The 14,010-nt window shown below is 40.7% G+C and overlaps 1 protein-coding gene across 1 annotated transcript in view; it reads left to right on the forward strand.

Moving 5' to 3' along the window:
- Nucleotides 1-2,721: 2,721 nt before the first annotated feature.
- clybl (citrate lyase beta like) overlaps nucleotides 2,722-14,010 on the forward strand; it is a 62,277-nt gene continuing 50,988 nt past the window's right edge. Inside the window, exon 1 of the mRNA XM_039818761.1 lies at nucleotides 2,722-2,802. Within this exon, the coding sequence (XP_039674695.1) occupies nucleotides 2,759-2,802 (44 nt within the window). The 5' untranslated portion in view covers nucleotides 2,722-2,758. The remainder of the gene's footprint in view (nucleotides 2,803-14,010) is intronic.

Consider the following 14,010-nt stretch of genomic DNA (forward strand, 5'->3'; position numbering starts at 1 on the left):
CTGACATTTGTGTGATGGGATTTAGCCATGGGTTAATATAGCCATTGCTGGCACACTGCATTGATGTCCATCTCACTCGGGCTGTGAAGTCTATCTCACCATTTTTTTTGGTGCCCTCACAGAAGTTTTATTTCAAAGGGATGAATTGGATTCTATGCTGGTTAAAGCCAATTATTTTATCAGAAAAAACTGTTTGATATGTAGGTTTGTTGTATATGATGTTAATGTGCCTCAGGAGCAGTTAAGATTATTCTTTTTTGTTGAGTGTTGGGGCTGAGGGTGGGGGCTGTTGGGGAAGGCAGGCGATCAGCATTAAAATCAGAGCCATGTAAATCTAATCAATTATACAGTTTTTCAGATAAAATGTTGGTAAATCAAAACACATTTTCCAAAAGTCACAGTATAATGAGAAATTTAAATTGGAAACAGAAACCATTTGTTTATTATAAATGCCAGGGTGAGGTGGTGACTTGCCATCCATAAATTTCGTTATCCTTTCATATTCCTTTTATCTATGACTACAGCTTTGGCACTCATTCAAGATTTTAATGAACCAAGACTTCTGAGGCATCAAGGCCTAGTGATGCATTGTCCATTTGGATCAGGGAGTACAGAGGGGGGACAAAGGAGAAAAGCTTTTGCCTTTGACATAATATTTTATATATTCTATCGCCTTACAGGGGGGTCATTAGCTGATTGCAACATTTAACAACATAACAGATTGACAAGAATAAACACATATTCAGCATATATCTGGAATTAACAAACAGTCTGATGATTTTGTGTACATGCGTGTGTGCGTGCGTGTGTGTGTGTGTGTGTGTGTGTGTGTGTGTGCATGTGGCAAGGGGTGACTTGAATCAAAAAATAATTTTCTGTGCTTTATGAGGATACAGAGAACCCCCCTGCTCTGGCGCGACCTGGTGTCGGCTGCTTTCTCGGGCTCAGAGGTTCCTAGGGGAGACCAGAATGGAAGTTAAGCATCTTGCTGTGATCCAAAGAAAGTGTGCCAAATGCTATCAAAACTGGATTAGTAGACAACAATTGTGTTCGATGAACGGTAGGGGGAGGGAAATAAGTAGTTTCTAAGTAACCAATGGATGGAATTTTCCAACTCCATTGCATTTTTATCGCACGTAGGAATAGATGCGCACATAAACTGCCTTTAGAAAAACAATGGCTTGTGATTTCAAATGGTGTAAGGTAGTATTGTTGCTAATGTTTCTGTCATTTGTGTTACAAATGTTTGATGTGCTATCAGTCTTTGGAGAGAGGGAAAAACATCCATTAAGAATATCACTGATCCAACAAAAAATGACCTGTAGTGTAAATAATAACAAATAGTCACATTTTATCAGTAGTTCCCAACATTTTTGCTTCTTACCCTTAAAAGAGAAACAGTGTCTACATCAACCCCTTGTTACAGGCTCCATATGCCATTGAGTTGCAAACAGTTGAAACACAAACTGATGTTTCACTCTCAGATTATTTAAATTCTATATTTTTGAGAGACCACTTACAAGTAATTAAAGGTTTAATATGTAGTAAATATCGCTTGGCCCCTCCTTCTCGGCTCAACAAGCCAGAGAGAGAGAACAGTGGTGGTCGAGCGAGCAAGGGGTGAACGAAGAGAGGGAGCACCAAACAAAGCAGTGAATTAGAGAAATAAAACGTTATTTTCAGATTGTTTCGTGGTGGTTTAGTTCTAAAGCACAAATAAACACACCCACGTGGTGCAAAAATGCTCTTTGCTGACGGCCATAGACGTCCCGCACCTGGCAAAATAAGAAAAAAAGAGAAAATACAGACAGAGGGCAGGGTCTCTGCAGATACATACACTGCCACACACTTTTCACCCCCATAGGCCTAAATGGGGATTAAGAGGGATTATTTTGTTATTAGTCTATACATTGTTTTTGTTTTTTTTAGTTAAATATTGCATAATGTATTTTGGGAACCACTGCATTATATAAATTAAGTCATTGTTGTTAATAATGTACACTTTATGGTGGGAAGCAGCTTTTAATTAGGCAGCTAAAAAACTGAAGCATGGCCCATATATTGTCATGATGGACATAACACGTTTCCTCTATTTCTACTCAAGGTCTACCATCCAATACATTTGGCTCCACAACCTTTATAAAATAAAGTAAGTTCAGCAGTGTATTCACATTTGAATACACCCATAGCCCAATGGCTGTCCTCTGAATGCTGACATTTGGAGCAAATCCCCTGCTGACTTAATCAGGCCAAATATTGCGTGTCATTTGTGCACCACACTTGGACCTGGCTGATGTTAGTGGTAGTAATTCACCACTGCTGTGAGAGAGAACTCCTGGGGGGATGTGCCTTGTGCTCAAATCTCTCTTTTCCTCTCCTGTTTCTCTCCATTGCAAGCTTCAGTATGTCTCTGTCCCTTCTGTCTCAAAGAGCATGAGGCAAGGAATCCAAGAATGTCACTGTTAAAACACTGTAACTTTCATTTTAAGTCACTTCCATTGCTTATTCTGAATTACCTTATAAAATAAAAATTGATTTTTATCATAACTGTTTGGGTAATTTCCCTCTTAAAATATCCTCCCCTCCCTTTAACAGCACCACCCCACTACTTGTTTGCTGTTTACCTTCCCATGTGCTTGGAGTTCTCCTGAACCCACCCCTTTCCATGCTATGGCCAATCACATAGCTCTGGCTTTACGAGGTAACTACTTCTACAACCAATTGCTGCTTGCTCTGTTTCTACGTCATCGAAGAAAATATGGCGGCGCACATAACCAGAGCTGTGAAACGAATTCTTCCACAGTAAGTCAGTTTATGTATTTCATTCCTCCTTCTAAATGCGCTCTGGCACAATGCAACGGTGCTAATGTCGGTCGATACGTTTCCCTCGGTGTCTCTCCATGTGATGGTAGCAACTGTTGGGCAAATGTCACTTGTTTTGTTGGCTGGGAAGAACCATTGACATATATATCATATATAGGGAAGAACAGAAGTAACGTTACAGCAGTTGACAACAGTGTTTCCAACATTATATTTGTTTGTCATCGCTGCTATGTGAGACAAAATGACGAATGACAGACTTGTTTGTAGCTGCTTGTTTGCTATGAGCCTAGAAAACCTGGAAATGTGCATAAAGCTTGCATTGACCCCCTCTCCTGTCCTGTGCTCCACTGTGCTCCTGTGGCTCTGCATGAAGAGAAGAGGCGTTACGTTATTGATACCAAAAACAAATTGAAGGCAGTACACGTTGCCAGTGTAAGAGTTTGGCAGTAAAAAGGTTAATTGTTAGATTTTCATTCTGTGGTTGTCACCTTGTAGTAGCCTACCTGTACTACACAAGCATGTGTACCTGTTCATTTTTGGCTCTCTTCAAAGTTTAAAAATTCCCTACCAGCACCTCTATAGCTCACTAATTCAAATTAGGCCTGGAAAACTTAATTCCTTTTAAGGATTCGGGTTATTCTGAATCACTCGCTAAACTGATCTGGGTTGTGCGAGTCACTTGAGTCACTTGAGTCAGTATTGAATGCTACATCTGAGGCAAGCTTTTGATTTGGATAAATGCAGTTTTCATTTAGAATCTTGTAATTTTATTTGGAAAATGTCATATCATATCAATAAATGTAAATGGTCTGAAAGAAAACCGAATATTCATTTAAAAATGACATGAAATTATATTTTGAAACTTTAAAAGGACTGACGAATAAGAAAGCCATCCGGTATCTGAACATTTACAATGCCTTACAACCTCTTTAATATAAATTTCATGCGCCCCCTTTTCATGAATGTATGTATGCATTTAATGTTTTCAATGTGTATGTGTATCTGTACTTGAATAATAAAGTTTTTTGAAGACAAAAAAACCCCAAAAAAGCTCATGAGTTGTTGCCGAGGCCAGCTTGCAATGTTTCGGACTGTCTGCTCGAGCTAATTGCATTTTAATATACTACATGTATACACAAAACCTACAGTAGGCCTAGCTAGGCTATGTGCAGAACATTGAATGTTATTTCAGAAGTGAAAAAATGGCTTTTGTTGTGGATTTGCTTTACCCTGAGCTCGAGAAGAGACTTAACTCGCTTGTCTGAATCAGATCCACTCATGACAACGTGGCCGGCTGATTCGTGGGATTGACTGACTCCCGCGAGAACTCACGAGTCATCAAGGGCTTGTGAGTTGTCGACAACTCACGAGTTGTCTGCGAGGCGAGCCAAGGCGAGCTTGCAGTGTTTCGGACTGTCTGCTCGAGCTAATTGCATTTTAATATACTACATTTATACACCAAACCTACAGTAGGCCTAGCTAGGCTATGTGCAGAACATTGCATGTTATTTCAGAAGTGAAAGAATGGCTTTTGTTGTGGATTTGGTTTACCCTGAATCAGATCCACTCATAGCCGGCTGATTCGCGCGATTGACTGACTCACGCGACAACTCACGAATCACCGACAACTCACGAGTCATCAACAACTCACGAGTCATCAACAACTCACGAGTCATGAGTTCTCGAGTGAATCCCATGGTCTGCGAGCTTCCGGCTTTGAGGCTGCGGGTCGGTCTCTGTGCTCTCTGTCGTTTGAGTTGACTTGTGGAGTTCTTGTTGCCTACGAAATTGTAAGTTATACAGCTTTTGGCAGCTAAGATGGCTAGGACTAATAGTAGCTAATGTTGCAAGAGATTAGTGTGCAGCGCTGTTATCATTTTAGATTTAATTGTAGTAGGACTCAACTGAACCGGGTTAATGATACTAGAGACTCGCGATTCGTGAGTCAATTTAAAGACTCGGGTTAAAGATCCGAGTGAATCACGACTCAAACAGGTTTAATTCAAATGATATATCTAGTTTGTTTAATCCTACACAAAACAGAAATGTAAAAGTGGGAATTTGGGGTTTTAGGGGAATTGGTATTATCTAACCATTTGTTTTCCATCCACCCAGTACTCTGTGTAGAGCATCTTTGACTATAGTGCTGATTGTCTGGTAACCTCACTGGAATGTCAAGACTCTACTGCACTGATCGGAACATAAAGTGTCGACCAAATAACGTTAATGGACCTTTTTCACAGCAGACATTTTGACTTGTCCTAGTAGGAAAAGCACAGCTGAAATTGGTAACCTTAACGATGGCTCAATTCCATTAAGTGTCCCAGTAAGCTATTTCAGTGAGTCAGCATGCACAATACCAGGGCCTCTCCTGAGTGGAATGCAGCCATCATTAATGGATTTGAATACACCTGTGCTTTTCCTACTATGACATGTCAACATGTCTGCCGTGAAAAAGGTCTATATTGCTCTAATACAATACAGCTGTGGGTTTTTCGACATTTGCTATAGAAACGGTTTAGATATATATCGTGATAGAAGATTTTGGACTTAAGGTAGACAAATTCATATTGTCTCACAATGTATTTGGAGCTTGACTCATATTAGGGACTAAAAGTCAGTATTAGAGATGGTCCGATACCACTTTTTGCTTCCCGATACCGATTCTGATACCTGAACTTGGGTATCGGCCGATACCGAGTACTGATCCGATACCAGTGTGTCATATATTGTATTATGTTTTAACAACTGTATACTACTATCCCTGTATGGATGTGATAGGATTTCTATCTTTGTCTGTCTGGCTCAGGTTAAACTCTTTGTGAAACATGAACAAACACAAACAATGAATGCCACAGAACTTTATTTTATTATCCAGTTTGACAGTCAGTTATAACGGAAAAAGAACATAAATAAACTACTTTAACGTAGATTTTCTTTAGGGTTTTATTACGTGGTATCGGATCGGTGCATAAACTCCAGTACTTACCGATACCAGCGTTTTAGGCAGTATCGGAGCAGATACCGGTATCGGAACATCTCTAGTCAGGATGTAGCTAGCCTCAGCTGCTTTGATTTTGACCATTCTTTTTAAAATCTGGCTCTTTTAACTCCCCCCAACTTGATGAAAGTGTAATACAAAATTGCTGAACTACTCCTTTTAAGAATACAAGCACTTGCATGCATATTAGACTTGTGTGAATTTCTGCAAGGTTACGTAATGAGATTCAGTGACAGATGGTTAGCAGCCATGTTGCCCAGTGCTCTTTTACCTTTGTAAATTTTCACGCAAGTCTCATGGGAGGCATAATAAGATATTTCAGGCAGTTTGATTGTCCGCTACAAAGAACTTAAGTGAGTTTAATATTCTAGTAATGTGTCTGTACTGGTCAACTACATTGTGACATGTGACTCTAATTCAAGGTGCATGAATTTCCAGAGGCACAAAGCTGATGATCCTGCCAAGTGTGTGTGTGTGTGTGTGTGTGTGTGTGTGTGTGTGTGTGTGTGTGTGTGTGTGTGTGTGTGTGTGTGTGTGTGTGTGTGTGTGTGTGTGTGTGTGTGTGTGTGTGTGTGTGTGTGTGTGTGTGTGTGTGTGGCCTGAACGGATTAGAAATATTTACATATTCTCACTAATTTATCTTTTAATTTAGCATTTAAAACATTTTTTGTCTAGTATTTTAAATTGTTTACTAAGCATATTTCTGGATATTTGGGAAATATTTTCATGGTATGTGATGTGTAGACTTGCATGTAGCATAAGCAAATAAAACGTCTACCTTGTTAATGGAATTCATATTGAATTTGTTTCTGGGAACCAGTACCTACATGGTTAAGTGCAGCCCTCTCAGATGGCTGGAACTAGAAGAGGAATGTGTGTGCTTGTTTTATGGACAGCCTAGAGCCCTCGCCCTGGCATTGGCGGCAGACTGCTCTTTGTCACAAACACCCTTGTGTCAAAGATGCAACAGCATCCTGGAGGAAGCATTGACTGCCGCTATGAAGTCGACAAGTGATGAAAGTAGCCTAGAGGTTGTCAATTAAGAGAGCCAAGGCCTGGACCTTATAAGTTAATGGGCAGTTTCCCCTCTTAGGGTCTGCTAGGGCTTTATAGCACAGCTTATAAAAACCCCAAGTGTAATGCACCCCTATAACGTTTTCAATTAAGAGAAAGGGCATAAAGCAGTGCAGACACTTGGCAGTCATGCTAGAATGTTTATAAAGTGGCATTTGGCATAAATTGGGAGGGGAATTTTCAAATTGCCCCAGTTGTTTTAAAGCAGCAGCTACTGTGCAGAATTTTATTTTGATGGCGCTTCATGCTGACTGGAAGCATTACAGACTTCCTGGTGTCTTCCCATTACCAGTTCTTTCAGCATATGGACGCACAGCCTGAAGTTTAAAAGCTATGTCTTTTCAGTTGTAAAAGAGATTAGAGACAAGACAGAATTTTGATATACTTGTAATGTTTAACACTCATAATAATAGTACAAAATGTCATTAGAAATGCCAATGTCATTTCACAGTAAATTGGCAGAGTTCCATATAAACTTTCCTATAAAACGAGGAATTTACATGTAATGCAATTGAAGAAAATGAAATAAAACGGAGCAGCACTTGTATACCACAAACCCTTTTTATTGGTAACGCTAATACAAATAAGCAATGTTTTTTCAAAGAAAATCTCCTCAATCATCTGTTGTCTTTTGTGGTCGAGCTAGCTTCGGCTTCCGGTAGATAAATAAATGAGTGTTGAATAAACACCAGTGTGTTGACACCTCATTTCCTCATTGATTGGTAGTGGAAGCCGAGCTTGAGGTGTGTGGCCATAATCCAATCAAGCAGGAAAACAACCATGGGGACTGTGTAACCAAAGTCTTTAGCTAGGGAGGGCGGGCAGGTTGACCAAGTAACCCCAAACCCTGTTCTCTATGCCTTTCCTGAACTATTTAATGGTTTATCTAATTGTTTTACTAGACACATACTTGGCCATTGCCTCACGGTACCACTGAAGTCTTTTTTTTTTTTTTTGCAAAAATATGTGAGCCACTTTTAAAAGCCTGTCTTCCTGTTCTTCACCTTTTTATATTTCCCTTATATTATGTAGACTATCTGTTTTGTCCAGCTGAATTAATCAACACTTGCAAAATACATAACGAGGTTCAAGTAAACAAAATCTACACCACAGCATCACCGCCTGTGGATGGATTCAGTGTCTACAGAGGCATTTTTCTTTTTTTTTTACACTGCCTTTTTTGAGCCAATGAATCAATAAATCGCCCTATTACCTGTTGTTGACCCAGCAAGTCTTGCCTTTGAAATTTGTTACAGAGCATTAAGTTAACACATGTTGCTGTGTGAAAACAAAGCTCTGGCGACTGGCGTGGCAGCCAGCTGAGTAAACGTGGTTCAGGGAGCAGTGTGGGATGGCAGGGAAGAGAGGCCTACACTTGTCCCAACGCTGGCCTAGGTGGATCCATGCGGTCAACAGATGGATATGTTACCCTGTATCCCCATAGAAAAAAACGACAACCAAAACAAGTGTCTCTGCTCTAGCACTGAAGCCTTTGATCAACAGCACATCTTTGGCTTCAGAGTAGGACTTCTTTGGACCCCAGAGCGCACATGGAATCGCATCTGTATAAACACGGCCAGGGAGGAATGTGTGAACAATGCAACAAAAGAATTTTGTTCTAGAAACGTGGGGCGGACTTGGCTAGCAAGTGGTTTATGTGGTTTGGAGTTTGAGCATGGTGGTCGGATTGAATGAGAAGCTGGGGAAATATTCTGTGTTTTTAATGATAACACGAGTGGGAAACTTGTTTTTGTGATTTAGATGTGAGCCAATACAAGTGCTGTGATGAAATGATCAGGGTGTCACACATTTTGACACAGCAATGTATAAGTAAAGTTATAGGTTATAATCTTTTGATGAAGTTGCATTTTCTTTTAAATGGCTATCTGCTGAATTGTTCTTACACAAACTGCTACAAAAATGATTCTTGTTGTGGTCATACGTCCTTTGCAGTGAAATTGCCCAAGATACTCATCCTTAATCTATTCGGAGTGTCTATTTGCACCCCCGGTACGAACAGCCTCGGCCACACAGCTGAGCTATTTACACCCTGTGACGTAACAACAAAAAAACGTTGCTCGCGTGCACCGAAATCATGGCGGACGTTCATCTTCCATGACCGCAGAAACTGGCATATTAGGGAAGTTTTGTCTCTAAAGTTTATAACAATTGAATTTCTAGCGGACAATGGATACTACAGTTGCGCTTTCTGTCTTCAGTGAAAGCATACAACCGTTAGTTTGTTAGTTAGTACCTATTTTTTTGTATACAGTATGGTTACCTAGCAACCGAGGCTTGAAGAAACCAAGTGGTAAAAAGTTGTTCAACTTCCTGAAAGAACTGCTAGGTGAGTGGTTAGTGCGCTTTCACAGTTCGATTCGCCTGTGTGGTGATCGTATTTTTTTAAAATTTGGATTGGATAATTTGCATGCAATTGCGCAAGTCAGGACCCGCGAACGCGTATTTTTTTTTTTTTTGCAGGGTGGTAGGGGAAGACTCATGAATATGCCTGCTCTGGATGGGTTGGTTAGGTTTAGGCAAGAGGAGTGGGATGGTTATGGTTAGGGTAAGAATGTCAGGGCGATAATATTCCAAAAAGGTGTAATACATGAGTAGTATGGATAACTGTGTGTAAATATATGCCAAGGTACTGTAAATGCACAGGGGTGCAAATAGCATACATTGATATTTGTACCAGGGGTGCAAATAGCATACACTTCTAATTGTACCAGGGGTGCAAATAGCATACTGCTAATTGTACCAGGGGTGCAAATAGCATACATTGATATTTGTACCAGGGGTGCAAATAGCATACACTTCTAATTGTACCAGGGGTGCAAATAGCATACTGCTAATTGTACCAGGGGTGCAAATAGCATACACTGCTAATTGTACCAGGGGTGCAAATAGCATACACTTCTAATTGCACCAGGGTACAAATAGCATACTGCTAATTGTACCAGGGGTGCAAATAGCATACACTGCTAATTGTACCAGGGGTGCAAATAGCCTCACCCTAATCTATTTAGCCTACATGGTATGATCATAATCTGATTGGTCAACCATCAAATTATTTTAGCTGTTACACACAGACCTCCTTAGAGAGACCACCCAATTTCCTCTTGATTGTCATGACAAGTTGTAGCCTGTGTTGATCTATTTATTGAACTGTATTAAAGCATTTACTGTAGGTATGACTAACAATTTCTAATAAAGAGTGTGTTGGGGCTGGTACAGTTTAGCCCATGTAGCATTAATTGGGTAGCCGTCAAAGTTGTGTGTGGGCAGGATATTGCTTCCAGATTTTGAGTCAGCGTCACTGTCAAAAGGCCAAAGGGGTTCTTTTGGCTTAAATAGATACAGATTTGGGTTAAATTTACACCTCAGAAACCTGTAGGAGTACATTTGCATCACTGATATTAGGTCATTGTTATGGGTTATTGGGTGAAACTGTGTCTTGTCCTTTCCACTTTTCCTCTGCCACAATGGTGTTTTGGTCTTCTCACGGCACTGAGGTTGGCTCATTGCCATGGTGATGGTCGGCTAGTTCCAGGGCGATGAGGTGTAATTTACCCAGCATTTCCTGTCTGATACGCTCCACCCTAATGAGTAAGAGGCCTGCTTTTATAGCAGAGTGTTTGTTAACCAGGCACAGCAGGGTGTGTGTGTGTGTGTGTGTGTGTGTGTGTGTGTGTGTGTGTGTGTGTGTGTGTGTGTGTGAGAGAGAGAGACACAGAGCGTGTGTGTGTGTGGTTCTCTGTGCCACCCTGCCTTGTTTGTTTAAGCGTATGTACACCTATAGGTGTACACCTATAGGTGGGACTATCTGTAATAGTACATGGGATCTGTAATAGTACATGGGTACTATGCTGTGGCTACATGGCTGCAGTTCTTGGTCTAACCCCTCGGTGTCAGTATTGACAGTGTGCTTTGTGATGTGGACTTTGAGAGCAGCGTGTGATGTTTGTTCTACTACCAAGTGAAGTTTCATCTTATGATTTTCCCTCATTAAATAGTCCCACGCTGTTGTTAAGTGACTATCCAGGAAACTTAATTTGGAACATCAACAACTGTGTCTGCATAATAACATTGTGCTGCCCTTTTTTGCTCTTGTGATAGACCTTTTGACACCAGGAAAATAAAAAGTATTATGCGCAACATGTAGGCTAGTACTATTGTTACAGTGAACTAAAATCAACCCAACATAAATAAACTAAAGTGAGACACTTAGGCTAAAAAAAACAACAACCACTGATTTACTTTTTATTTATTTATTTTTAAATCATTTGACAGAAAATCAATGGGTGACTGTTAAGTGACTGACAATTTTGATGACCAGTTATTAATTGTTAAGGTCTTTTATGATAACTACCAAATTCACTGTGAACAGCTGCTCAGATGTAGTTTTCTCCACTTCATATCACCAAAATGTCTGAGGTTTTTTTGACTGCTGAGAAAGCAATTGTAAGACCTTGCATGGGCAGTTGTGATGGGCATCTGTCAACCTTTTTGACATTTTACAAACTGGATGATCAATGGGTAAAATGGTATTCTTCAGCTGCAGCTCTTATTGGCTTGAGTTTAACTTAATATATGAATAACATTGAGTATCTTTCACAAACAGGGTTGCGATTTGAGGTGCATTATGTGTGCTCTTGTAACACAAATAATAAGACTAGATTTCCCATGATGAAAGGGGGAAATATATGTACTACAACATGTATAATAGTTTGTGTTTTATAGGATTTAAGGAGAAATCAATATTTTTTTTATATATATATATATATATATATATATATATATATATATAATTGATCTTGTTCTTGCTGCCATTCTCCACTGACCCAACAGTTTTTCACAGCTTCTTTACTGTGAACAATATTCTCTGATTGATCAGTCCATATAATTTAACAGCTATATGATCAAATCATCAACCCATAAAACCCTCCACTGAAAACAGGACATCTGTGATGTCTTTCTGAATTCATAAACAAGAAAAATCCTTATTTTTTTATTTATCTGGGCATGCAGAGAAGAATAGGTTGCATTCTGTTGGTATTTTGCCGCATTTGGAACTGGCTTATAACTTCTCATCACATCACCGGCACAAGTTGCAGACAGGCAGCCTCCTGTTAGCACTACACTTCATTAGAACCAGGTTTCAGTGGTACCACACACATTCAAACAGCAGGGCCATCTCCCTAGCATCAAAGGAGATTTTATACAAAGGGTTGTCTCTGTGTCTGTCTTCCCATCAGTGTCTGCTAATGATGCATGCTGCACACGTTTTTAACATTGACACCCTCCTCTCCCTATCACTCATTCACACACTCAATCTCTGCTTCCATCTCTCTCCATCTCTTGCTCTCTCTCTCTCTCTTTCTCTCTCCCTTTCTCTCTATCTCTCTCCCTCTCTCGCTCTCTCTCTGCCTCTCTCCCTCTGCCATTCATGGTGTTTGTTTTGTTTGTTTATTGTTTCCAGATGGCAGACGCAGACTTCATTTGTGTGGCTTTCAAGTTTCCAGAGAGCTTTTTACTGCCTTGGCTCAAGCGCTTATCCTGTTTCCTCTAGCCGGGCTTTATGATGGGCCCTTTATACGTAGCAACTGGAAACAACTGTCACTACCAGTCTGCGTCGGGGAGAGCGGGAGAAAGCCGAGGAAAAAGTGTCTCTTTCTGTGCACTCTTCATCTGAACATCTTCATTAGTGACAGAGCAGTCGATCCACAGATGAGGACGCTGTTTTGTTTCCCAGAGGGTGAACTTTACTGGCTTCATAGAATAAGAGAGAATACCCTTGACTGTGCTCACTTCTCCAATATTCAGCTGCATAATCAATAGTCGCACAGAGAAATTGGATGTTCAAAACTAATTCTTAGTTGACATGACGGTTGGGCAGCGTGCTCACAGTAGTGTGTATTATTTTCAGGACTTTACCGAGTCTAGTCTGGGCATCATTAAGCACTGTGACATCACTTATTTACAGGAACACAGGAGGTCGACTTGCCCAGTAAATGTGGGGGAGGACCAGTGCATGTCTTTACTCATCGGATGCGGTTTTAAGACGAAGCAGTAATCAAAGCTCTCAGCTATATAAAACCCACCCCTTCTCCTTAAGGAGGCCTTTTCTCCCGGCTGCTGCTGAATGAGTGATTACCCTGGCATTCCAACTTGCCTAATCCCATTTCTAGCAGTGATTTAACACAGAGTAGCAGTGGCCAAGGCACTGCATTCACTGACCTACCCCAAAAAAATAGCTACTGGAGTGGAAGGAAATGTCAACCAGTTTGGCTTCATATTTCTGTAACAAATAAGTTGGCGAAGCAGAAACCTTTTCTTATGTATAAGGCATCATGTGGAGGATTCCAGGGTGCCAGCTGTGTCACTGTCCCATTCTTCATGCATTGAAAGTCATGCAATAGCATGTTTCTCAGATGACGTCAGCTCTAATCACTATGTCATTATTTGCTTGTTAATGATCTATCAGGGTCCACAGTGGGTGCATAGACAGAGGTATAGTACCATATATGTTGGGAATGGCACCACAGTCATCGTACTAACCCGCTCGTGACCCTGCACAAGGGGATCCGAGCTCAAGTGTGAGGGGATCCGACTTTAATGTTCACGTAATCAGTGGTGTTTGTGTTTTACCACCACTGAGCGCCTGGCTGGCCGGCTAATCTCATCAGGGTTTGGGCTCTGGTGCTGGGGTGAGGGAGAGGACAGCCTTGCATGACCCATATCTCCATGCCAGGACGGCTACAACACTCCGGCTCTACTGTGCAGTTCCATCGGAGTTTTACTATGAGGCCCTTTGCCAGGGTGTTTACTACAGAACTGTCTGGCACAACAAGATAATGTCTGTACTAATGCCCTCTAAGGACACAGCCACTCTCACTAAGGAGGCTCTGCTCTTGTTCATCATGCCAGACTCTACAACTACATAATAACACTGTGGAGCAATAGTGGGGTGTAGACTAGGTTAAATAGGTAGTAATATTCTGTATGTAAGGGTGGACACTAAGTACTTTCAGAAGAAAATGGAAAGAGTGAGATAAAAGCAGGAGAAGGCTTTCTGGTTGCTTGTGTGGACACACTTGATAAACTATTTT

The sequence above is a fragment of the Perca fluviatilis genome, chromosome 12 (assembly GCF_010015445.1).
Source record: "Perca fluviatilis chromosome 12, GENO_Pfluv_1.0, whole genome shotgun sequence".
Taxonomy (NCBI): Eukaryota; Metazoa; Chordata; class Actinopteri; order Perciformes; family Percidae; genus Perca; species Perca fluviatilis.